Source organism: Thermobia domestica, chromosome 3, assembly GCF_964235325.1.
Source record: "Thermobia domestica chromosome 3, izTheDome1.hap1.1, whole genome shotgun sequence".
NCBI classification, from domain to species: Eukaryota; Metazoa; Arthropoda; class Insecta; order Zygentoma; family Lepismatidae; genus Thermobia; species Thermobia domestica.
The window spans coordinates 178979373-179006717 of NC_137456.1; the positions used below are offsets into that span (position 1 = coordinate 178979373).

The following is a 27345-nucleotide window of genomic DNA, read 5'->3' on the forward strand; positions in this document are numbered from 1 at the left end:
GCAAAATATTGTGCAGTGCTCGGAAATAACTATTTTACTCTGTAGAAGGAGGAACTAAAACAAAACTTACCACCATCATGTTAGTTGCCTTCGCCATGTTTTCAAAATTTCAACTTCCTCTTCCAGTAAAAGTCATTTGAACTATAATGTTAAAACTCCAAAACGTTATATTTAGTTCTAACTTAATTCTATAGAATTCTCTAAGCCAAATAAGGGTTCAGCTTACGTTAATGCTCAAGATTTACTAATCAACAAGCACATTAAACAAGTTACGAGGAAAATAAAAAAATTATCCGCAATTTAGCTATAACTTTTCTTACTGACCTCTGTCCTCCTTTATTTTATTGATATGGTGTTGTGGTCATGCTATGAAAGTTCGATCTTAATTCCTCCATTTATCTTTCTTTTGTTGCAAATAGATCATCGCGGATCCATTAGAAGTTTGCACTAAAAAAAAGAACAATGTGCAGTGATCCGGTTTTTGTCGTCGGACGGTTTATCAGGTGCCGCAATCCATCAAAGACTTTCGGCACAATATGGGAACAGTGTCTTGGCGCAATGGAGTGTCTACAAATGGATTGAAAAATTCAAAAATAGTCCCATAAGTGTTACGCACGAGGAAGGAGCCGGACGACAATCTATGGCCACAAATGATGACAACATTGAGCGTGCACGTAACATGGTTCTGTTAGACAGTTCGAATGACTATTGATTTAGTGGCACATCATCTCGAAATTAGTTCTGGTTTCTGATACACCTTCCGGCCACAAAAACCGGATTACTGCACGTTGTTCCTCTTTGGTGGAAACTTCTAATGGAGCAGCCATGATCTATCTGCACCAAAAGGAAGACAAATGGAGAAATTAGGATCAAACTTTCATATCATGACCACAACAGCATAGCAATAAAACAAACGACGACAGAGATCAGTATAAACAATGTAAGAAAAGTTATAGCCGCATTGCGGATAATTTTTAACTTATTCTCGCATAAATTAGTCAAATCACAACACAACTAAGTGACGTAAACGAAAACTTGGAAAAATTGAATAGATATCATTACGAAAGTTTGAACAAATTATGCTAATATTGCAAAAAAATTAACACTATAGAAAAATTAAAAAGTGGGATTCCTAAAATTATTTTCCTTCCCGTTTTTAACCACTATGATCAAGGCTCCAGGCAAAAGCCGAAAGCTAGGAAGTGCAAGGTGTTTCCAAGAATGAGAACTATCTGTAAGAAAATTATTTCTAGATGTTTTTCTAGCTAACTTTAGTCTCTGTGTGAGTGTTCACGTGTTCATACTACGTGAAAGACAGTATGAAGTTCTCTGTAAGCCTACCTGAACACGTTCCTAATGCAAGAAACTGATTCGCAATCTTTCGCTGAGCTGTGGATTTTTTCTCAAAACTACTTTTCTCCGCAGATTCGTGATATTAGTGTAGCATCATTAAAGCAAATGATATAACATGTTTTCGAACAATACAAGGAAAAGGCAAAATAAAAGATATTTGATACTGAATTTTATTATTTTTAATTTAATTTATTTATTCACTTTCCATTGGCCCCAACGAGCTAATGCTCACATTAAGGGGCAGTACAATCCACTACGTACATATTTCAATAATAATAAAACATTACAATATGTTTGTCATAGATTAAAAAGGGACAAATAAAAGAAAGAAAAAATAAAGAAACAATAATGGAAGTACAATTATATATATATATATATATATATATATATATATATATATATATATATATATATATATATATATATATATGGTAACTACTAAATACACGAAACAATAATAGAAATTCAAAATATTGCATAAGATGTTAACTAGAAAAACAATATATGAAATGTATGAATAGAAACTTTTACTGTTATGGATTATATATGCAATTTAGATTAACAACAAATTTAGGAAAATATCATATAGTGTGACAGTTATTTACAATGAGCTATAAACTGCTCCCAGTAATGCTGTGTCACCTTTCCTTAAATATATACTGACTACAACAATTTTTAAGTTTATCTGGAAGATCGTTATACGTTTTGAGTAGACTGTATTTGACACTCTTTGTGCCATAGTTCATTCTTCTCATATGTAATACATTTCTACGTCTAGTATTGTATTCATGAATATCGTTATTTTTTTTTTAAGCTTGAGATTAATATGTGTCTGGGAATTTATAATTTTGTAGATTAAAATATTTGTTTGAACTTTTGTAATTAAATTTAGTGGTAATATTCCTGAAAGCGGTAATATGTGCAAACTTTTGCTGGAATATCTGGGAGGTAATCCATACATTGACTTTATTGCTTTCTTTTGGAGAATTGCCAATCTCTTTATATCTGATTGCCTACCATCCTGCCGATAAGTAAGATAGGTGCGATTGTATGAGTGAATAGTATACTGCTCTAACACTTGAATTTGGACGATATTACGTAAACGACTGAGAACTCCCACAACTGGTGATATCTTCTGTGTTAACATTAATATATGTTTATCCCATTTCATATTTTCATTTAGTACCAGACCTAAGTATTTTACAGTACTTGCTCTGAGTATAGTCAATTCATCTACCTGTAGTTTGCCAGGGATCTGTGTTTTAAATAAATTCTTATGAAACACTAGAAACACTGTTTCGGAGGGATTCAGCACCAATTTGTTTTCACAAAGCCAGCGATTTAAAATGTTTAAATCGTATTTTATATTACACAATAGTTCTTGGACAGAGTTTTCAACATAAAGTATTGTTTTGTCATCTGCAAATAAAGCAACTTTACCTAAAACTGACCCTTGTGACACACCATGAAGAACTAGTAATGCAATGCTCTCTTAACCATTAACATACACATATTGTGTTCTATTGTTCAGGTAACTTTTAAACCATTTCAGAGTCACTCCTTTTATTCCAGTTTTTTTCAATTTTTTAAGCAAGATTGCATGATCAACTGTATCGAAGGCCTTTTTTAAGTCAATAAATAACCCTGCTGCTAGTTTATTGTTGTCTAAAGCCTCTTCTACTTCAATTACTAAATCAACAGTTGCATTTAATGTACTGCACTTTTTCCTGAATCCATATTGGTGTTTGTAAAAGAAGTTAAATGATTCCATATACCTAATTACCTTATTGTATATACACTTTTCTATTATTTTTGACATATAGTTTAGAATGGAAATAGGTCCGTAGTTACCTGGTTGTAATTTATCACCACCTTTAAAAACCGGTACAACTTTTGCTACTTTACACAAAGTCGGAAATGAACCAAGCTCAAAAGAAAGATTAATGAAATCTGCTAAACAGTACTTTAACGTACTTCTACATTTTTTTAAAATTTCATTGGTAAGATTATCTTTTACCGTATTCCTTTTCACCTTTAGTGAGTTAATAACAGCCATAACTTCATCAGCAGTCACAGGCTCGAGGTAAAACGAACTAACTCTGCTTTCATTACCGTACTCTTGGTCATGTACTTTAGAGATTTGAGATACCAAGTCTAGTCCTACATTTGTGAAATATTTATTAAGTGCATTAGGTACAGATGGTGATCAGAAAAATGGAAACACCTGAACGAAATTGCAACTTACCAGATTAATATGGTCGGGCCACCTTTCGCCTTCAGAACAGCCTTGGTGCGACGTAGGATGGAGGCATAGATGTCGTGAATGGTAGCAAATGGAATTTTACACCATTTCTAGTGCAGGGCATCGACCAGTTCTGTGAGAGAGGATGGAGGTGGAAATCGTCGCCATAGTCGTGTTTCCAAGACGGGCCACAGATGTTCAATTATGTTGAGATCTGGGGATTGGGCGGGCCAGGGGAGGTGTTGAACTTCATCCCGATGTTCCTCAAACCACGCTGCAACAACGCCAACTGTGTTAATGGGTGCATTATCATCCTGGAAGATGTCGTCATTGTCCGGGAACAACATCCGGACCATAGGATGCAAGTGGTCTCCTAAAATTGCGACATAATCGTTTGCAGTGATTCGTCCGCTAAGTGTGACCACAGGACCCAATGAAAACCATGATATGGCGGCCCACAGCATCACCGAGCCGCCGCCATGTTTCACAGTTGGGCTGAGACGCTGTAGATCATAAGCTTCTTTGGGCGTTCTCCACACATAAACACGGCCCATGGTTGGGAATAGAGTGAAGGATGACTCATCCGACCATATCACACGTTTCCAGTCCTCAACGGTCCAAGTTGCATGGTCGCGGCACCATTTGCGGCGTGCGAAAGCGTTATGGTCCCTGATGAGCGGTTTGGCCCGTGCAACACGACCCCGTAAGTTCATGTCATGTAATTCGCGGCGGACTGTGATTGTCGAAACAGGGTGGGGGAGGTGCTGATTGAGTTCCTCCGTCACTTGCTCCGCAGTGGCACGACGGTTTTGCCTGACAATGCACTTTAATACCCGGCGTGACCTGGCATTCATGATTTTCTTCCGCCCACTGTTCCGCTTCCCCGGTGTGGTTTTCCCGTGTGTTGTGTAGGCAGTCATCACCTTCGACACTGTCCCACGCGACACGCCTAACACAGTAGCCACTGCCGTCACACTCACTCCACATAACCGCCCACCAACAATTTGCCCTCTTTGAAAATCTGAGAGGTCTCCCATTTTACACTACCTCCGTCTGCTGCAGCCACTGGACACTGCTGTTCCACTGCGCCTGACGTAGTATGGAGACCGGCCTAACACACCATCACCAGCGGTGCGGCGCTGCGGGCGCCACGACACCACTGCCAACCCATACATCTGACGTGTTGCCAACTACATGTGTTTCCACTTTTTTTATCACCACCTGTACTACTTGGTCAACTATTTCTATTTCACCAACACGTAATTTAGCAACTTCTGATTTTTTATGCTGGGTTGTGTTTGTTAAAATCTCATTAACTACTAACCAAAATTTTCGAGGGTCATTTATATTATTCATAATTCGTTCGTTCATATTATTCATAGAACGCAGTTTTTAGATTTCGTTTCTCTTTCGTAACTTAATTTCTCACGTTCTTGAACTCATCACGTATGAAATTATTTCCAGGATATTTTTTGTAAGAACAAAATATTTATCTCTTCTACGTATTAGTGATAATAAATGTTCAGTCATCCAACTATTTTTGTAATACTTACGAGTTTTAACTATATTTGTACGATTAATTGTAGCTTTTTGAATTCCAACATTTATATACGAAATTAATTGATTATAGCATTCATCGATGTTATTCCCATCAAAAGTTAACTCATTTCTTAAAAAAATAATCATTTGCTTTCTTAAAATCAATTTTAGCACAATTGTTTTGAACCTCTATCTTCGTCGCTGAAGACTGGACCTGAGTTAAGCTAGTGTTCATAATTAAGATATTATAATCGCTAAGATCTATTGCTATATTATTAATTTGCACCTCATGTTCCAGTTTGTTAATAATGACATGGTCAAGTAAAGATTCACTTGTATCAGTAACCCTTGTTGGGTATTTTACATTAGCCTGACATAAACCATTTGAATTAATAAACAAATTATAATATATAGTTTCGTTATCTTTTGGTTTTAATGTATCAACATTGAAATCACCTAATATGTACATTATACTAAAACAATGAGTTATTTCTTCAAGGTCTCCCAAAAGGTTTTCAATATTACTTCTGTGTGGATTATAAATGCCTACCAATGTTATTCTATTTCATTTACTACATTTGTAAGTTAAAAGTTGTTCCTAGTATTATTTCCAAACTATCGTAAATGAACTATATAGTCACATATGCAATATATAATCGTACATTCCTTTTAGTTCTTTTTTTATTTTTACATATCACGCATGCACATATATCTTTAATAATATAATTAAATTTGAAGTGCGTGGGTATGTATACATATATTTGGTTGTCAATGGTTCAAAAAATACTAAACAAATGTTAATGAAATCATCACCAATTTATTCACTGAAATCCGAGAATGGTTATTCATTAATCAAACCTTGACTCCATGAAAGTAGTGAGTTGCGCAACAATATTAACTGTTAACAAAGTTTGTGGAAAACAGATTATTACATGGAAAATATTACTATCACGTGTTTCTCTTGAACAATTGTATAAACACGATTTTTTAAAAATCACTCGATGTATATGCATTAAACTTGGTATATGATAAGTTTTTGATTCACAGTAGCATTGCACCTTTATGACCTAGGGACTAACGCTCGTTATTTCTGTGCGCAGGGTCCTGGGTTCCATTCCTGCATTCCCAGCAAGAAAATATTTACTTAGAGTACAAACTCGAATAGTAGTTCGGATGCACTTTAAACAGTAGGCACCATCTCATATAGGCTAGGTGTTGGAAAAATATTAAATTCCAAACAATCAACCAACCAACGGTTGATGGTAAATGGAACATATTCATTTATATGAAATTTATTAATTCCGTATTAAAAAGACGCAGAAAAGAGTACAAATGAGTAAGGCGAACGCGAAGATTAGGAGGTGAACATGTCCATGAACCATTGAACATAAAGAAATTAAATTTGATATATAATAGGTATTTCATGCACAGAATACGAATATTTTATTTACCTGAAACATGTCGGTAGGCATTATGAGTAATTATTTTTTAATTCAACGAACAATACACAGATTGTAACGATTTAAACGAAAGTTAATTTTAAAATGTCAGTTCAATAATGCAGTATTATAATGTTAATATATAAATTGTCTATAAAATTAACTATCGAGTTGGACCAATAACATTTTCGCAATTACGACTATTGTTATTGTTCATGATATCACGACAAAATGAAAGATTGTCTAAATTTGGAAACTTGGTTGGTGAATCCAACATTTCTATAAATTCAAAATTAGAGTTAGTTGGACCACCAATATGGAATTGTTGACTTCATTTAATAATTGTAGATTTTCTCAGGAGATGGGGAGAGAAGTCACTCGGATTTTTCATCATGCCGACAATTTTTGACTATAGGACCAAGCAAGTGTGCAATTTAGACAAAGGGATAATACATTTGAAATTACTAAACTACACTATCTGGCTTTTTGAGTTTACATGAATATGAGTTGTTACATCTATGAAAGGTTGTAAGCTTAGTTTAATACAACGTGACTTATACAATTAGTGCATTCACATATTTTCAATTATTACTTTCGTTTGATTCTTCAGAGTTCTTTACGACGTTGCAAGGATTAAATTTATATGGCAAGTTTAGAAGTAAATTTTGAAATTGCCAACATTGCTTTCCACCAGGTAAACGGTACAGTATATTAATAAGTCATCATTATCAAATAATAAGTAACTGTTTTCGAAGCAAAATATTTTATTGTTGAAAAATTATGTAAGTATAGTTACTATATTATTCCATCTGTGATCCAACAATTCTTTACTCTAGTCAAATTTAACGAATAACTTGTGTTAGAGGAACCTTCAAATCCATTAGTAGAGTTTTTGATAGAGTTTATCAAGTGAAATGAAATCTTTATTTTACGTTAAACTGTTTAACGTTCTAAAAATATGCCCTTCAGACGAAAGAAGGTGCATGATTAATCTATTGAATGATAGAAGAAGTAATGCAGTGATGTGAATGGGGGAACTGGGATAACCTCCAAAAAATCCACCGACAGAACATTGTTCCTTTAAAGTTAACGTGGTCTTAGTTCGAAACAAGAACCCTTCACGCCAGAGGGAAACGATAAACGCCCTACTACTGATCTACGTGCCTCTACTTAGTATAACAAACCTGTGTAGGCCTAAATCTTTCAAAGAGTAATAATATATTGAAGACCAAAGAAAAAGTAAAGTCATTTGAACCATTTTTCTTGATTTTAGTTTAGATTTTGACATGGTAAATTATAATATTATAACAAATTATACTCACATACTATACGTAGTAATTTAATAGTTAGATAGAACTATACAGAATAGCAACGTTTGTGTAGAAGTTACATATTGTAATCGAAGAACAATATCATTCATGCAGATAAACGCCCTCCTTTTCGGCTGATCTATATTCTCGTAGTTCATCGCCAGATTTGTAGAGTGTATGGAGAAAACATTATGAGTGATTGAATGCTACGGAAATGGGTTAAAGCTTTTAAAGATGGCTGCATGAATGTTCATGATAAGGAACAAAGTGAGCGACCTACTGTCATCACTAGAGACTCAAACTCATAATCTCATCGCATCATTTGGGTGGGAATAATTTGATCACCCTTTGTACAGTCCCGGTCTACCGCCCAGTGACTATCACATGTTCCTGCATTTGAAGAAGCATCTGGGTGGTCAGCGCCACGACGACGATGATTAAGTCAAAACAGTCGTGTTGCAGCGGTTGTCAAATTAGGCGACAGAGAGGGATGTACGCAGAGGGTGGGTCCTGGGAGTCTGGACCTCCCCCAAATCCGGACTTTCTTTGTAAATTTAGTATAATTTTAGGGGCAATTTTACAATTTTTAATACAATTTAGCCTGAAATTGTTTTTGGACCCCTCCCGAAATAAATTCCTATGTACGTCCCTGGCGACAGACTTCTATGAAGACGGTATTCAAAAGCTTGTTGTACGATACAATAAGTGCCTTAATATTAGTGGAAACTATATAGACAAGCAGATTAAGGTATAAGGCTTTCATATAACGAAAACATTGTTACGAAAAGTGTATTTGTTTTTTATTAATTCGAAACGGTTATTACTATTTTAAAAACAAGCCTCGTATATTTATCTATCTATCTATATTTATTTCTTTATATATATATATATATATATATATATATATATATATATATATATATAGATAGATAGATAGATCGATAGATAGATAGATAGATAGATAGATAGATATAGATATATATAGATATATATATAGATAGATAGATAGATATACAGGGGTTGGACAAAAAATCTAAAACGTTTCTAAAGGTGTGTAAATCATACCTAGTATGGTGTGGGGCCTCCTTTTGCGTCCAAAACACCTTGGATCCGACGTGGAATGGACGTATACACTCCTGAATCGTGGTGTGTGAAATTTTGTACCATTGTTCCTCTAAAACATGCTCCAGTTCCTTAAGGGATGCTAGTGAAGGGTAATGAGACCGAACACGCGTAACTCAGACCACAATGGCTCAATGATGTTTAGATCTGGTGATTGTGGGACCAGTGGAGGCGTGATAGCTCCTGGTCATGCTCCTCAAACCATGTTTTCATCATTTTTGTAGCGTGACAGGGTGCCAAATCATCTTGGTAGATGCCATCACCATCAGGGAACAATATTTGGGCCATGGGTAGAACCTAGTCCCCCAAAATGGCCTCATACGCCTTAGCATTCATCAATCTATGCAGGGCTATGATGGAACCTGCAGAAAACCACGATATCACTGCCCATACTGTAACAGAACCACCCCCATGCTTTACCGTTGGGAGCTGACAGTCTGTATCATAGGCCTGCGACGGTGTTCTCCATACGTAAACACGACCGGTTGTTGGAAACAAGGTGAAGGTCGATTCATCGGATCACATTACGTGTTTCCACTGCTCATGAGTCCACGCCTTGTGGTCCTTGCACCACTGGATACGCCTCTTCGCATTTACTGCTGTGACCAGGAGTTTGGCGATAGCGGCCCTGCCATGAATTTTCATTTTATGAAGTTCCCGTCGCACTGTTTTCTATGAAACCGGGTTCTGTAGGCCGGAATTAAGTTCAAACGTAATTTTCATTGCAGTGATCTTCTTTTTAGCTGCTACAATCCGTTTTAATGCCTCCGGTCCCTATCTGACAGGATTGTCTTTCGGCCACTGTTGTGCTTTGCAGACGTCATTTGCCCATGAATTGTGTATGCCCTCGTGACATTGGACACAGTGCCTTTCGATACCCCGCAATGTTCGCCACTGTTGCCACTGAACCAGACGGGTACCAACTATCATGCCTCTTTGGAAGTCTGTCAGGTCGCCCATTTTACCGCACCATTTTCACACCACGACATTCACAGGTGAACTGGTTACTGCTGACGGAAGAGGAAGGTCCACATGACACATTGAAAACAAAAAACGATCGGCAACAGCAACACGCATTGTACAGTGGAGGACCAAACTTACGAGTCCTGTATAAAGTGTTTTTAGATTTTTGGTCTACCAAAAATATACAAAAAAGTTATATTTTGTACCATGCAAATAGCGGCACTGGCAAATACTCTATGATACCACAAGTTCAACGGTGTTGCCAACCCAACATAAAGTTGTATTTTTCAAATAGCATTACATCAGATAATTACATATTTTAAATCTAAGTGTTCAATGAAAACTTATAGTGTTATCTTTCTTATTAACGTTGCAAACTAAGGTCACTACAGTCTCACAACATTCAAATTTAGATGGTCTCTAGAGCAGTAGTGATGCAAAGGAAGACAGACGGGATTGAAAGTATGTGTTTTAGTGTGTAATGCTGTGATCATGATATGTCATATTTAAAGCAAGCAGAAACAAAGTTACAGTGAATTGAAAATTTGACTATTTTCAAAGGAGTTTATCTCGAAAATATGTTTAGATAAATATCACAATGAATTACATACATGCTTGTCAATAGACGTAAAGATTATAATGCCGTTTACAGCAATTTGATAATTCAAACCATTCGCTAGATGAAAAGAATGGTAAAATTTTATATTGTATTTATTGTTTTAAAATGGTGTAACTGTGGGAAATTCTAAAAACTATTTTTGATTTGCTTTCTTTCCTTAACATTGCAGCAATACCTTGTGGTAGGTGAAATTCCTATAACTTCTCGGAATTACATAATTTTAAGCAGTGTTGCAAACTTTAAATGTTTTACCATATCTTCAGAACGGTTTGAGAAATTGCCGTAAACGGCATTGCTGTAAACGGCATTGTGATCTTAACATCTATATCACTAAATGAGGGGCATATCTAAACATTTTTTAATAAAAGTTTTTGAAACAAAAGCTTTCAATCCCTTGTAATTTTGTTCCTGTTCATTGGAAATACGTCATATCATGATTACAGTATTAGACACTAAAGCACCTTGGACATACAGTGTTCCGTCTGTCTCATTTGCGTTATTGCTGCTGTAAAGACCACAAGAATTTGGATGTTTGTAAGATTGTACCGTCGTCCTTAATTTTTTACACTGAATGGCAAATGTATCATTACAAGTTGTTGTTTAACATATAGATTTGAAGTATATAAGAGCCTAACGTAGTGCCATTTGGAAAATACAACTTTATATTGGCTTGGCAACACAGTTAACCTTGTAGTATCATAGACTACGCCAGACAATGTTCCCCTGTTGCTGTTTGCATGGTACAAAATTTCATCGTTTTTTGTCCATTAGTTTAAAATTTGCAAGGATGTCAAAATAAATGGTCCAACCTATACACACATTCACACACACTACCATATTAAAGATTTATTTCAATGCATAGGTTCACAAAATATAGTTTTCTATTTACCGCTGTTAATGTTATAGCTACCGTACTGGAAGTAATTTGCAGGAAGTAAAAAGAAACTTAAAGTATACGCTTGCTAAATTAGAACATACTACAATATAAAACTCTCAGTATAAATATAAACAAATTATATTTTCATCTTTTTAATCAAAAAGATAGCTTCTATCCCTTTGCAATTTCATTCAGCACAAAATATCATTCAAAAATGAAACTTTAGAGATCTTTTAAATGACAAAAGATACAATGAAATGATCATATTTTGAAAAGAAAGAAAAACTAATACAGTGTTTGCTTGGATCATTTTCAAATCGTAATACATGTCTTTCGATAATTTTCTTTTACTATACTATTCAAAATGAATTAATTTGTTTTGGAGTCATATTTTAGGATCCTTTAATTAAAGTTACGCAAATATTTACTTTGATGTAACTCACTATAGCGAATAAACTATAAAGATGTTAGGAAAAAGATACTATAACGAACAAAAAATAGCAAAATTTCTCTCTTTGCTTGAAAGCGAAAATTTTGTAAATGACTAAACTGTCAATCCTGACGTTAATGACATGTACAGATATTTTATTCATAAATTTAAACTATTATTTGAAAGCGCCTTCCCTTTATTTAATGTAAAAGTAAACAATACACGCAACAAACCGTGGATTACACCTGGCATTAGGGTTTCTAGCATGAAACTAGAAGAGCTGTTCAAACTTAGCAAACAAGCAAATAATATAGAAATTCTTGATTACTATAAAAATATAAATCCCTGTACAAAAATGTTATTAATAAAGCCAAAACGGACTATTATAGTAATAAAATAAACAGTGTACACAATAAAAGCAAAGAGTCGTGGAAAATAAAGTGTGAATTAGGAAAGAAAAATGAAAAAAATCAAAAATAGAGTTACGTATAAAATGCAGTAGCTTAACTACAAATGACCCAAAGTTGGTTTCTGAGTACTTAAATAATTACTTTTGTACCGTTGCAGAGAAAGCTATACGTGATATACCTACCCCAAGTGATACAAGTAGACTACAACCGCTTAAGTACATCAGTAGGTCATTCTTCCTTACTTCAACTTCCGCACAAAAGATCGTGGAAGCAATAAGTAAATTTGATAATAAAAAGTCTGCAGGAATGGATGATATTCCACAGTTTCTTTTCAAGAAATGTACCACATTATCGCATCTGCATTAGCGAACATCATTAATGAGTCATTTTCACAAGGAATCTTCTCTGATGCACTAAATTCTCAGTCGTTAAATCCTTGTTCAAAAAAGGATATAGAAACGAAATAGAAAACTACCGTTCCATATCACCTTCTTCTGTTTTTTTTTCAGAACTTGTTGCAAAACTAGTATGTAAGCGACTACTAAGTTTCATTAATGAACAAAACTTAATCACGAAAACGCCACACACTTAGTCACGGCAAATCTACAATTACTGCCACACATGAACATATCAAAGCAGCTATAACGTATGTTGATCAGAAAGCTAATACTGTAGGAATATATTGTGATCTCTCGAAAGCGTTTGATTGTGTAGACCATGATATACTTTTGAAAAACTAGACAAATATGACATTAGGAGTGGTTCAAATCATACTTGTACTATCGTAAACAAATCGTACAAATTCTTCATATGGACGAAACAACTAAAAGTATGAGCAAAATAAACTCAAATGAATAAATAGAAAAGGTGTTCCACAAGGATCAATTTTAGGACCTATACTCTTTCTTCTATCGTAATGATTTCTCCTTAAATATAGAGAAGGGTAATATACTCCATTTTGCTGATGACACAACAGTAATTGTAACTGAGAAATACAGAGATAGCTTGCAAGAAACTGTTAATCTTACAACATCTCAACTTACGCATTGGTTTTCTGCAAATACATTAAAATTAATGCAAATAAAACAAAGTGTGTTTTCTACCATTTATCTCACAGAATATCACACCAACTGCCACAGATATAATTGAATAATGAAGTATGTACATTTAGTAATAGTATAAAATTTTAGGTATGTATCTAGGTGATAATTTTTCATAGCAAGAACACGTAGAGAAACTAAGCAAAAAATTAGCCCAGGCTATGTACATAATACGAACTCTAGTCCCAATACTGAATCTACAATCAATTCTGTCTCTATACTATGCCATATTCTATTCTCATGTTAAGTACGGAATTGCATTCTGAGGGTCTTTGTCGAAGCTTCAGAATATATTTAAACATCAAAAATGTGTCTTAAGAATCATTACTAAATCACCGAAACGCACCAGCTGTAAGAAACTATTTGAATCATTGAATATGATGACAGTTCCTTCTTTATACATATTTGAACTTCTCAAAATTACATGGGATCATTTAGATAATATTAAAAGAGATGATACTCACAGCTGCTTTACGCGTGGAAAAGATAACTTATCCACTGTGTGTCATAGAACATCTGCATACGGAAAATCACGTATCTACATGGGTGTAAAATTGTATAATAAACTATCTAGGTACATAAAAAATAGTCATGGAAAGAGTTTCTTTATGAACTCAGTGCGCAAACTGATATTAGAAAACACATTTTATACTGTAAATGAATATCTTACCAGTAAATTTTGGAACTTCCAAAAGTAATTAAATTCCAATTGTATATACTAGATGGTAAATACAAATATACAGTAATTAAAATAGTAGTTAAGTCCATATGTATTTTATTGTTATATAGCTTGTAGAATTGATTTTGCTATATCTATTTTCACAAGTTGTTGAAACCAAGAGCATTGTATTTGTTTTAAATATTGTACCGAATTTATGTACTGACGAGTTCTATACCATTTTGTGCAAATTTACATGTAACATGGTCCAGAGAATGATTAATAAATCTAATCTAATCTAATCTAATAACAAATTCTTTATCAAAATTAAAAGCTCAACTGCTATTTTATTGTGTCATGGACTGTATAACATAGATAAATAAACTTTTTTTCATTTCTACCTAACACTTGCAATTCAAGCACTTTGTTCTACATGTACTTACGCTGCCAAAACAGAAATCTCCCTAAGAGAAAATGTGCTCGAGCTTTCCGCCAGCCACCATCTCTAACATAGTTATCGACAGCGTTGATCGTGCGATGAAACATCTCCTCTGCAATCCACCACCACGTTTCCTTTTCTCGCATAAAATGTATCGCCGTATCTAGAAGCTTATCGGCTGCTGCAGCAATGTCACCTTGAAATAGATAAACAGAATAAAACTTGCGAATATTTATTACTAAAATGCTTTTAATTAAAAATTAAGAGTATTATCTAAATATTAAAATTCAAGAGAAAGATAAAAATATAAAAAGCAAAACTGAATTTCCTTATCAATGCATTCCCCAATAAATGAAAAAAAGCAAGAATGAAATAAAATCATAAAATTTGAAATATGGGACGCAAATTGATGAATAATCTATAGAAGTACAGCTCATTATAAACAATAGCATCGAAAGTTAATCAAGCAGAAATCTATACTCGTATATATCTGAAAATTAATGTTTTAGATTGAAGGCAAAGAGTTGAAAAGTATAGATAATATTAGGTAATAGACGTTAAACCAATAGGTCAGGTTTTATTTCATAAAAGAGTTTATAAGAGACTCTAGCATAGCACCTATTTCCAGTGCAATACATATAGCGTGTGCACACAGAGGTCTATTTTCGTACTACACACATACCTGTATTTATTACAGTGCATTGAAAACAGGTCGAAAGTATAGCCCCTCATGTTGGACTATCTGCAGCCATCTTTCTACCAGATACTCAATTCTATGTCTACACCAGGTTTTGTTCTTAGACACAGAGAAGTCAATCAGTGCTGTTTCTACCTTCTGCTGGTTGACGAGGTATCGTGATTTCAGGAAGTGCTACACAGACATAAATTGGTAGTAATCCGTAGGGGTAAAGACAGGACTATATGCCGAGTGTGGCATCAGTTTGGTGCCATCAAGTTTCTAAATTTTTCCTTGTGTTTCTCGAGCCGAGTGTGGCTTTGCATTATCTTGTTGCAGGTGGGCTTGCTTTTGGTTCACCAATGCATATTTTTGGGGTAGTGCAGCATATATCCACTCCAACTGTTCGGAGTAAAGGTCGGAATTGATCGTACAATCCGTAGGAACGGACTCGAAGTAAATTACCCTTCGTAATTTCACCACACACAGAGCATGACTTTATCTTCGAAACGGCCAGTTCTGTTTGACAGCCAGTTCTTGAATTGAATTGATTTTGAGTTTAACGTCCCGGTCAGTAGTGAGGCTATATGAGATGTGGACCTACAGTTTCAAGTGGGATCCAAACCACATGAACCCCCGCCGGGAATCGAATCCGGGTCTCCCACGCCAAAGGCGCGTAAGGCTAACCGCTTATCCACGAAGGAGCTCGACAACCAGTTCTATAAATTGATCTTTCCTCAACCACTGTTTTTACACATTCGGATTTCGGAAAAATATCCACTTTTAGTCGTATGTGACAATCCGTTTTAGGAAACTAAGATCACACATCTTGCAGCAGTTCTCGGCACACATCCACTCTCCTGTTGTACTGTGCTGCGGTCAATTTATGTCGCACAACGCGGCAGCTCCTAATGTTTTTGTGTTTTTTCGAATTCGTGAAGGTGATGCAGTACACTGGATTAAAACATGTCGATTTGATTTGAGAATCGTCGTTTGCTGGTGGATCCATTTTCCTCAATGGTGCGTCGTATGACTCAGAATTTGTTACACGGGGCAGCCAGACCTTGGCTGATCTTTGACATTTTACAACCTGTACTAAATTTCTGGAACTAATGAGATTCTGTGCTGTGGTTCAGAGGTTCCATAAGCCCAGCTCGGGTCCGGCCCGGGACAAGAGCCATTTACCAAGATCACTTGCAAAAGCAGTTTGAACACACACTCTTACTATTGACCAGAATTTTTATTTTCCGTTATCTCCCGTGATGAGCGGTGGGTAGTAGTCAGACTTTGATGGACATTTACTTACATGTTTAGTTTTACTTGTTATATATCTTTTATTTTTTATGTGCAGCATGATCTCCATAAATGACTATTCAATATATATTGCATAAGATGATATTTCCAATTACTATACTACTATATTGCTAGCCTGTTTTGCGTAAACTGTGTTTCTTATTTTCTTATATTTTGTTTCTTTTATTTTTTATTTTTACATTTTTTAAAAATATTTTATGAGGCTTATACCTATGTAGATGACTGCATAAATGACTGCATAAATGACTACTCAGTACTTATTGTTACATGAGAGAATATTTCTCAATACCATTCAAATATAAGCTTGTAACTGTTTTTAAATGTTAAAAGTTGCTCAAGAGTTAGCAAACTAAAAAGTTACAGGAATATTCCAACGTATGTTGGAACACACTGTCCCATGATTGTTTTCAAGTAATAACTTGAACGTTTTAGTATTTTGTATATCACATATGTCGCACTGAATTGAATCAAAAACTTTCGTTAAGGTCACTCTGCAACATTCTGCACTCTACAGGAAATAATGTTCTCCACTACACGCTTCTATTCGTGAAATCGAACCAAGGATTAGTCACACTAGAGATGATATTACTCTTCAACTAGGCCACTATGTCCCCATCTTTTGTCTTCTAGGTTAACTAGTTTTATGGAGCGTAATATTATTATTGTGAAATAATTGCTAGAGTGGAAAATTAAGTATTATTTTAATGTTCGTGTTACCCCTATTGTGTTAGGAGTTTTTATGGTTCTCCAAACGAAATACAACCAAAAGCTATTTTTAATTGTTTTTTCATCGACTGTTATTTTTTGTAGCCCTTCTCATTGGTTTGTAGCTAGGAATAGACCATGTGGTCTAGATGTCGAAGTAGAAAATGAAGTAGGTGAGGATGATAAAGGGTTTAGTATTCTTCGGGATAAGTTTTGAAAAGCTATATTCGAGATTATGATTGGAAAAGCAACAAGAATAGATAATATACCAATCGAATTCATTAAGAATATGGGAGACAAGGACAAGAAAGGACGATCATGATACCGATGGCTAAGAAATTGAACCCAAAGATATGTGAGTTTCATATCTCATGCAGCAAAAATGTTGCTTCGAATTCTGAACAGAAGGTAAGTACGGAAGTACAAATGAAAAAGTTGAGGAGGAACAGTTCGGGTTCGGGAGAGGCAAGAGAACAAGGGGTACAATTGGATTATTAACTCGGATCCGCCCAATATGACATATATGCAACGTAAGAAAGGGAAGTAGGTATGAGTCATCTACTATAAGTTGCTTCGCTGGATGAAAACAAAAATTGCATCAAATGTTACATGAGAGGTTTGTCATGCAGTGGCGTCTCGTGCAGTGGAAAAAAAAGCAAATGCGGTACGTTTTATTATGATTTTGACTCCACATACTATCTAAATGTTGAAATACAGTGAGGGTATGTTTTCTTAAAGATTGCATTTCTATTTACGTAATGACTGAAAACCTCTGGAGAGCTTCTATTTAGTTATGGGTGGAGTATGGAGAGACTTTGATCCCTCACCAATAACTTTCTGAAAAAAATCGCTTTATGTGGTATTATAGAGAATTATAGACGAAAATGCTCAAAAACCGAGTTTTTGTATTAACAATTTCCTGCGAAAAATCTCCCAGCCCCTCACTCGACTGAGGGGTATTTCAAACCCCCGGAAGATCCGCTTAACATAGCAAGACAACCCCTAAATCCGCTCATGCTCAAAACACATTTATATGTATTAAAGCAAGAAGGTATACGTAGAAAAAAACCGTTCGTATTTTTTCAGAAATGTACGTTTTTTGTTTAGAAAAAAGACATTGCCTCTCCTTTTTTCTAAATTTCGTTTTTTTCAAATAGTCATTTGTAATGTACTTTAAGTCTATTTAAGCATGAAGTATTTTTGTGTAGATGTAATCAGAGATGGAGTGGGTCAGTGGGTCAAGTGGGTCAAGTTTTGTGAGTGGGTCAAGTGGATCAAGTTTTCTGAGTGGGTCAATGGGTCGTGGTTCAACAGCATGTGACCCACTGTTACTCACCACCCACCGTGACCCACTTCGACCCATGTCCCACTGCGATCCACCACCCACCGTGACCCACTGCGACGCACCACCCACCATGACCCACTGCGACCCACCGACTCACTCTGCCCACTGCATTGTAGACAGTATCTTCTGAAGACTGGCAAATTTGTCTGCGTTTTACTTTCAAGATCTTCATTTCCCTTCCTTTTCCATTTGTTTCTGTCTACTTACCTGAGGTGAGTATACCTAAGTGAAAAAAAGAACTTCAGGCACTTTTGGATATTGATATTTTTAATTGTAATAATAGTAATAGGACTTATCCTACTACTTGGCCTTCGAAGCCTGTGAGTTTTAGAGGAGCTAACTACTGGAAAAATACATTTTTGAATCACTGTAATATATAAATTATTATATAAAAATGAATGTAACTCTGTGTGCCTGATCATCACAGCCAAATTGCAAAGTCAAATGAAATGACTTTTAGTATATAGTATTTAATCCAAACTGGGATGTTATATTACTTTAATTATAATACATATCCTAAGGAGGCAGCGAGGATCCGAATTTTTGCGAAAAAAAAGGAGTATCTCGCAAGCCGTTAAACTTTCGGAGCTGAAATTCAATGTATCAACTCTTTATTGAAAATAAACAGAATGTGTCCTAACATTTTTTAAATTCTCCTTCAAGGGGGGGACACTTTCTATACATGGAAAATTGGTAGTGAGTTGGCTTGTAAAAATGATCAAAAACGATCGATATTAGTTAAGAAAAAATTCAGAAACAAAAATACAGTTCTTCGCTTCATATATCTATTGCTTTCTACTATAATAATAGAAGCTTATGTTTATTATATAGAGCGCTTATAGCACGGGGCAATCAACCCATAAAGTTGTGAGAAAAATAGACATAAAGTTTGTACTGTAAGCTTAATTACACGGAAATTTTTAGTTTGGATTGTACGCATAATTATATGAAAAATTTTACACTTTTTTAAATCTTTACATTGGTCTACTTACCTTGATTTGGGACTTTCAAATTTCATCTGAAAAGTATCGGCAATTCAACAAGGAAATAATTATACTATGATAATTAATTGAAATTCATCGTAATTTGGCCCAGGATGAACAGCAGTGTGGTAATTGAAGGAGGAGTGAAATTCTCATTCACCTCTAAACACCTCACCGAAACCTAGTTCGCTTTTGCTTTTTATGGAGGGAGGGAACTTGGTAATCACATAAAACCTTCATGTGTAATTACAAAAATTAAATTTATAAACAAATGAGAAATCATCAGTTTATCAGGCTTTAATTGATAATTTACGCACAAGATTCCTTGTGAAAGGTGTGGTAGATGAAGTTTCTGTTCTCTGAGTCGACATTGCCAACTGACATGGTCGATATGGAAAAGATGTTGTATGGTGATACAAAGGTGATACTTCTTGCTGAGTATTTCAAAACTGACCTAGAAAAATCGTTACCAGACTTAAGTCTAACAAGCAGATTGTCGATGAGGAGTTGCAGAAATTTTTACGTCGGGTAAAAGTATTATCAATTTCCACGACAGAGTGCGAACGGGGATTTCCCCTTATAAATTTACAGATGATTGATATTAGAAATACACTAAGTGCTCAAACATTGTTTAACTTGTTCATCAATGTTAATGGACCAACGCTAGACAAGATCAAAGTAAACGAGCTAGTTATTTCTTAGCTGAAGGATGGACATTATTCCTGCGGATGATTTACCACAGGAAGCCAACAGGAGATAAACCCGATTTCAGATTTGTTTTAAGTTGACAAATTACGAATTATGGAAAACGTATACTTGTATTATTAACGGCTTATTTGTGTTATTCAACTTTATACCTAATGTTTAATAAGTCTCTTCTTTGCTTTCTTATTGTAGCAGAGTGGTGCTTGAGCTATTGAACGTAGAAATTCAAACTCCGATTAGTGACAATTTCACAGTCTTGTTTTATTACAAGTGTAAACTCTTTACTAAGTAGAAAAGAGGCCGTGGATCATGTGTCAGAGTTGATGACGATGGATTTTGGTGAGTCAGAGTAGGTCACAGTGGATGAGAGTGCATCATGATGGGTGGTGGGTCACAGTGGGTCGCGGGTCATAGTAAGTGGTGGGTCAGTGGGTCTGGGTCACGATGGATGATGGGTCAGTGGGTCGTGGGTCAAGTTTTCATTGACCCACGCCAACTCTAGATGTAACTAGCGTAAAATGCAACATAAACGCTAAATATGGTACAAATATTTTACAATATATATGAGTAGCATACCTACTGACAATTTAAGTTTCAGCAGTGTTCCATCAATATCAAGTAAGATGGGCCGCGGTGGCTCAGTGGTAGAGCGTTCACCTCTGGTGCTTGGGGTCTCGGGTTCAAACCCTGCTCCCGCCAAGTGAACTTTGTGGTGGACAAACAGCGTGTGCGTGGGTTTTCTCGGGGTTCTCCCGTTTCCTCCCACTTTCTTCATTCCACCATTTCATTCATCTCTCATCATCACCGTCTCCTTTAGCCTAACCGGCATAAGCGTGGGACGTAAAACTCAAAAATTTCATTTCATTTTCATTTCAATATCAAGTAAGAAATAAAAGTAGAAATGAAAATTTGTTTTTTCATGAAAGCATTCCTTCAATAAGTACTAAAATAATATCACGTACAATATAGAATGCAAATAACTTGTCTAAAGGTACAAACTAATACTAATTTGCCTACTAGTATTTTTCTAAATAGCATATATAAATAATTTGTCGACTATCTACGTGATATGCAGAGCCGGCTCTACTATATGTGCAACACGTGCATTTGTACGGGGCGGCAATATCTGCAATAGTACTTTATTTAAAATAAACATTTCCTGTTGAAAACAGACCTCATGATGATAGTAGTTAAATTTATTAAGCTGACCTTCTATTTGAATACTTCATTTCTTAATTATGTTTAGGTCGCATTAGTTTAAGGTCACATGGACAGTGCTAAAGCATGTAGTCAAATAAATCCCAGCATAAATTGCTTGATTGTTGTCAAATACTGTACAGGAACTCAATTCTCGAAAAGTTGTTCAATTTAGTTAGTTATCAGAGATCTGATATGAAAGCTACTCTTGTCTTTGTTACAAATAAGATCGTTATCATTGAAGGTGGAAACAACTTTAAAAAAAAACAGACCTAGAAGGGAAATAAAAAATAAAATAAAATAAAATAAAATAAAATAAAATAAAATAAAATAAAATAAAATAAAATAAAATAAAGAGCTAATTGCAAACAGGCATATTGAGATTGAAGCTCGATATTGAATTCTATAAAGATTACCATATTTCCTCTGCAAGTGTGTTTATTTTATCTTTCACTAATATAATAGATTATTATTTAAAGAAAAAACAGACATAACGAGATTGTATTTGTAGTATTTAAGCCTTTCTGAGTGCAAGTACACTGTCCCTCCCCTTCGTTGTTCATGCTGGAGTAGCATACTTAAAATCGTGACTTTTAAGATTTGTTCTTTCTGGAGAAAGCGGGAGGCGGTAAATTTTACTATTGCACGGGGCAACAAATTGCCTAGGGCCGGCCCTGATGATATGTACATACAAGACATGAATATAGGATGACATAATTTGAAATAATGCAGGGTGTTTCAAAACTAATATTCGGGTTTTGAAACTTTGTAGTATCTATTACAAATATTATCAAATGAATGAACAACTCAAACAGTTTTGTACGCACGCATGCACATGCATTGTTTGCTCTGCTTGCCGTTAGAAAGAGCTGGTAGCAAAAATGGAGACAAGAAAGCAGAAAGTTTTTTGTTTTAATAAAGACTGAATCTGTAGTTACAGTGCAACCGTCTGTGTGAAGAATATTAAGGAGACGCTTACAACTACGTCCTTATCGTTTACAGTTGCTAAAGGTCTAAAGTCTATACACTACGGTTTACGTGCCAATTTAGCAAATGAAATATTGCTGCATGACAATGAAGATTTTCTGGATCGTGTAGTCTTCAGAGATAAATCGACATTTCATCTAAGTGCTAATGTGAACACTCATAATGTTCGCATCTGGCGGTCAGCAAATCCTCAGGAGGTCAACACACCAAAGAATGTTTTTGGGTTACTTGGACCCATATGGCAACAGTGGTACTAGGTAAAAAAAAATCTTGAAATTCCGTTAGGGAATTTTTTGTAAATTTTCACCCCTACATTTCCCTCAATAATTTCCCACTCGTTAGCAACACTGCAATGTAACTTACACAGAGTATCTACTAAAATTCCAAAATGAGATTTCGTGACTTTTCGTGACCTTTTCTTTACCAAATCATAAAATTTCCTAACATTTTCAAGAGCGAATTTGGGCGCGAATTAGGCCGAAATTTCATCATCCATGCGATAGAAACGTACTTTGCTTGAGATTTGGTATCGTCTAAAACCGTCCATAGACATTTTTGACCACTGGTCTCGTGACATAATTTTTTGGTAGTTTACAGCAGTTAGAAAATTCTAATTCTACAATTCCTTCAATATTCTAAATATGAAAAACGATACAAATCAATGAAAGTAACCATATATACTGTATATTTACATATAATAATAAGTATCCATTCATAAACAAATACCCCACTTCTGATATTCGTCTGAGCAATCAGCTTGTCAATAGCTCTTCTGATGTTTAATTTTTTTTACATTTTTCCTTCTGTTGATACTACAGCTAATGCGAGATTATTTTGAGCTACGGCTCTCCTTTAAATGCTTTTATATTATTTAATATGGCAAAATAACTTTTTGTTTCTGAAATCAACATCAGATTATTTACTATGATTTTCACGAATTTTGTTGTATGCATTCTCTTCTATAGATTCACAATCAATTTCACAATATAGATACTAAATAGAATCTGCATTAGATCCCAAACCTCTGCTATCTCTTAAATAAAATTTTGTTTTCAAATAACCAAAGAGGTTACCATTTTCTAGTCTTTTCCGAAGATTTATCTGTTCCGAACATCCAGCATTGATTTCATCTCTTCCAGATATAACGTAATTTGCTCAGATAGAATGAATACGCTAAAAGCTCAAACGGATCATCCTGTCAGTCGGATGATGTTGGTTAGGTTATAGACCACCACTGGGTCGAGGATTCAAATCCGTAGTGACCCTGTAATTCGACTGAGACTCGGTAACGTAATAGTGTAGGGGGTAACTTAATAGCCTTCTGAACAATATAGCTATAGAACGTAGGTTCAAATCCTGTTTACGCAAAAGTTAATTTTTTTTACAAAGTTATTGTGAAGAATCGACTTATCATACTGGACAAGCAATAAATAAGAATGTGAAAGCAAGTACCTGTATCATGATAGATACGAATGATGGTTGGGAAAGGGTAATGGAATTACCAGGACATTCCAAAGACATCATTGATCTGCAGTATACACTCTTCGTGTTATCGTTTTCAGAAAGAAACACTACACCATTTGTTACACAAAGTTTGGCTAAAGCAATCAGTGGTGTAGTGGTAACGTGCCAGACTTCCAAATGGAAAATCTTGGTTCGATTCTCCATCAGGTAGTATGATTTTTTCGCATAAAATAATGGCTGCAGAGATTTACCTTAATATGGAGAACTTACAAGGCATCACTGGCGATAGTTCGAGTAAACACTGTGTGCGTTCTACACCATACACTGCAATGATAAGTATGTTGCATATTTATACTCGTCCCCCTTTCTCTCTTTCTTGGCGTTTCCCTATCCTGTCTTTGCATCTTTCACTTCTCCCCCTCTCTCTCTTACATACACACACGCACTTCATGTTCCAAAGTTAAAACGGAGCAAGAGTCCGATATACCTGGTCTGGAGAATCTAGTTAACTGTCAACTTCGGGGTCATGTTTTTCGTGCTCTGGCGATAACATCTCCAATCCTGGTCATCTCTGACAGAAATACTGTTTAAACGTAAAGGAATAAGTAAAATCTCTTCTTTATCCTCTGGGTTACCGAGTCTCAGTCGAATTACAGGGTCACTACGGATTTGAATCCTCGACCCAGTGGTGGTCTATAACCTAACCAACATCATCCGACTGACACGATGATCCGTTTGAGCTCTTAGCGTATTCATTCTATCTGTGCAAATTACGTTATATCTGGAAGAGATGAAATCAATGCTGGATGTTCGGAACAGATAAATCTTCGGAAAAGACTAGAAAATGGTAACCTCTTTGGTTATTTGAAAACAAAATTTTATTTATACTAGTTCGACACAAAATTTGTTCCCATCCTATAATTCAATGTTTTTTTTTTTTTTTCACGTGGAAATTAGAAATATGCTACATCTATGAGGAACAGAAACTTTTCCTTTCCAACATTTGTTACTTTTCATTATGATACTTTTTGGACTTTTAATATAGGGTATTTCTGATAGAAATTTATCTGTAAAATAGAACTCTTCTATTTTCTTTCTTTCTTTCTCTTTTCTTTGCTTGTCGTTTCGTTTTTTTCTTTTTTGTTCAGTTTGCATTAGTAGTCTGAGATGGAAATGAAATGGAATGAAATCTTTAGTTTTACGTCCCACGGTTATGCCGGTTAGGCTAAAGGAGGCGGTGATGATGAGAGATGAGTGAAATGGTGGAATCAAGAAAGTGGGAGGAAACGGGAGAACCCGAGAAAACCCACAAGCACGATGTTTGTCCACCACAAAGTTCACACGGCGCGAGCTGGAATCGAACCAGGGACCCCGCGCATCACAGGTAAACGCTCTACCACTGAGCCACCGCGCCCCCAGTCTGAGATGGAGGATATGACCAACGCTATCTACTGGGTTTATTAGAATGCATTTTGGAACAGTGCGTCTAATGAAAATCTAACGAATTTGCAATCGAACTACGCGGAAACAAAGCATGTGTGTTAAACTTTTGACGTTATCCTAGATGTGTCTCGGAGATCTACAGTTCTACTTGAAATTGAGTATGCTATCCATTGTGAAAGGGACATAATGTATGTTTAAGGCATTCTTTATATATTCGAATAGTTCTGAAAAAATATGTAAAAACAAACGTTATTTCTATATTACTTTTGGATTTCTGGGAACGGAACTTTATAGTGTTAGGTTCTTTTCTTACTACGTTTGAATTCCACAGTTTTATCTGTTCTCCCTTTTCTTTTTCTTCTCTCCTCTTCTCTCTCTCTGCCTCATTTCTGAATCTCTGTGTAATAGACATCCGATTGGTTTCAATTTTTCATTGTGTGTGTTTCAGTTTCTCCTTACATCAACCTATGAACCTTGTTTCGTCTCGGTTTTGTTATTTCATTTTGTCGAAACTATACATGTATAGTTTGAAATAAGAATTGCGCTCATGTTGTTAGCTAATTTTAGTATAGAAGAGAAGAAATGAGAGAGAGGGGATATCTTTACCTGACACGATTATGGGATAAGGAGGTGTATATTGGATGGCCTAACTGCACGGCGTTAGGTGTCGTAATTTTTTGTTGCGGAGTGTACAAGCTTGTAAATAGCACCAATGCAAAGTATGAATATCACACATTCAAATACTTGTATGTTTTTATAGAGTTCCAACCGAATCAAAGGGTCAGATAAGCGGGGATAAGGGCCGTCTTATGCACCCTCTTGGATTATTTGTTTATTGTATGGCCAAACATGTCTTGGGGATGTGAAATATGATACCTTTTATTTACTGCTAACCTTAGCATGTTGGATATGAATTACTGGAAAACTTATTAAAATATTGTTTTGAAATGACTTTATATTAGACCGAATAAGTTTGTTTTATGTTTGTTTCAGTTACAATGTCAAACGACTTTCTTGCAACTGAGTTAATCAATTTTCCATTTCTCTGCAGCTATTTAAAGAAAATCTCATTCATTTTTACTAAAATGGATGTGAATAATACTGCTAATAACAAAACTATATCCTAGTCATTTTTCCGAGAAGAAAAAGTAGAATAACATTTAAAATTTATGATGAAACCTAACCTGAAGAAATAGTTATTCTTGCTTACAGAATCTCTTACAATTAAGAAGAAAAACTTCCTAGAAGAAATCCCTCCCTGTACAGAATTCCCCACCTCCAAAGATTAGGTAGAACGGGAATTATTGAAGCTTTCGTAATCTGGAAATAAACTTTCGGTTTGCTTTTAATATATAAAAAGCCTGCTCTCTTAGAAAAAATTGCATGCTACACCCCTTAATGACTATGTAGTGGTTTCTGCAAATGTATTGTATTTAGCGTTATTATTATTATTATTATTATTATTATTATTATTATTATTATTATTATTATTATTATTATTATTATTATTATTATTATTATTATTTTGCTTATACATATCAACTCTATCAAAACACATTGTGAAATATAGTAACTGTATTGCATAATAAATGTTCTTTGTTCAATTTTAAATTTACTGTGTTCTTAATGTATACAGTAGGTATTTAATGTTAACTTGTAAAATATCTAGTGAGCTTTTGTTTTAATTAAGTAAACTTTGGTAGATTTTATCCTACTCTTCATAAAATACACTCCACACAGTATATATTGCAATTCTGAATGTTTGCTTGGTTTCAGAAGTCTGGTAAATTATGCTTTTTAAACATTTTTATTTATTTATTTATTTATTTATTTTAGGAATTTGTCTTGTGATTCTCGTATCTTCATTTGAAAGAAACTAATTTCTTAACCAATTATAAAATTAATTCTTAGAATGAAATAGGTTATATTATGTAATTCGTGTATAAGTGCAGAACAGATAATGATAATAATAATCTTAGTACAAATATAGCTGTTACCGTTGGAATTAGCTACGTTCGTAACATT

At 35.0% G+C, this 27345-nt stretch overlaps 1 protein-coding gene and 1 non-coding gene across 3 annotated transcripts in view; both read right to left on the minus strand.

The window, feature by feature from the left end:
• The window catches only part of LOC145680887 (uncharacterized), a 116772-nt gene that overhangs the window by 45927 nt on the left and 43500 nt on the right, over positions 1–27345 (minus strand). For both annotated transcript variants that reach the window (XM_081752039.1, XM_081752040.1), the window contains one exon: positions 14506–14697. In XM_081752039.1, coding sequence (XP_081608165.1) covers positions 14506–14697 — 192 coding nt within the window. The remainder of the gene's footprint in view (positions 1–14505; positions 14698–27345) is intronic.
• On the minus strand, positions 25220–25291 carry TRNAH-GUG (transfer RNA histidin (anticodon GUG)). The gene has a single exon. It is a non-coding gene; the product is annotated as a tRNA-His (tRNA).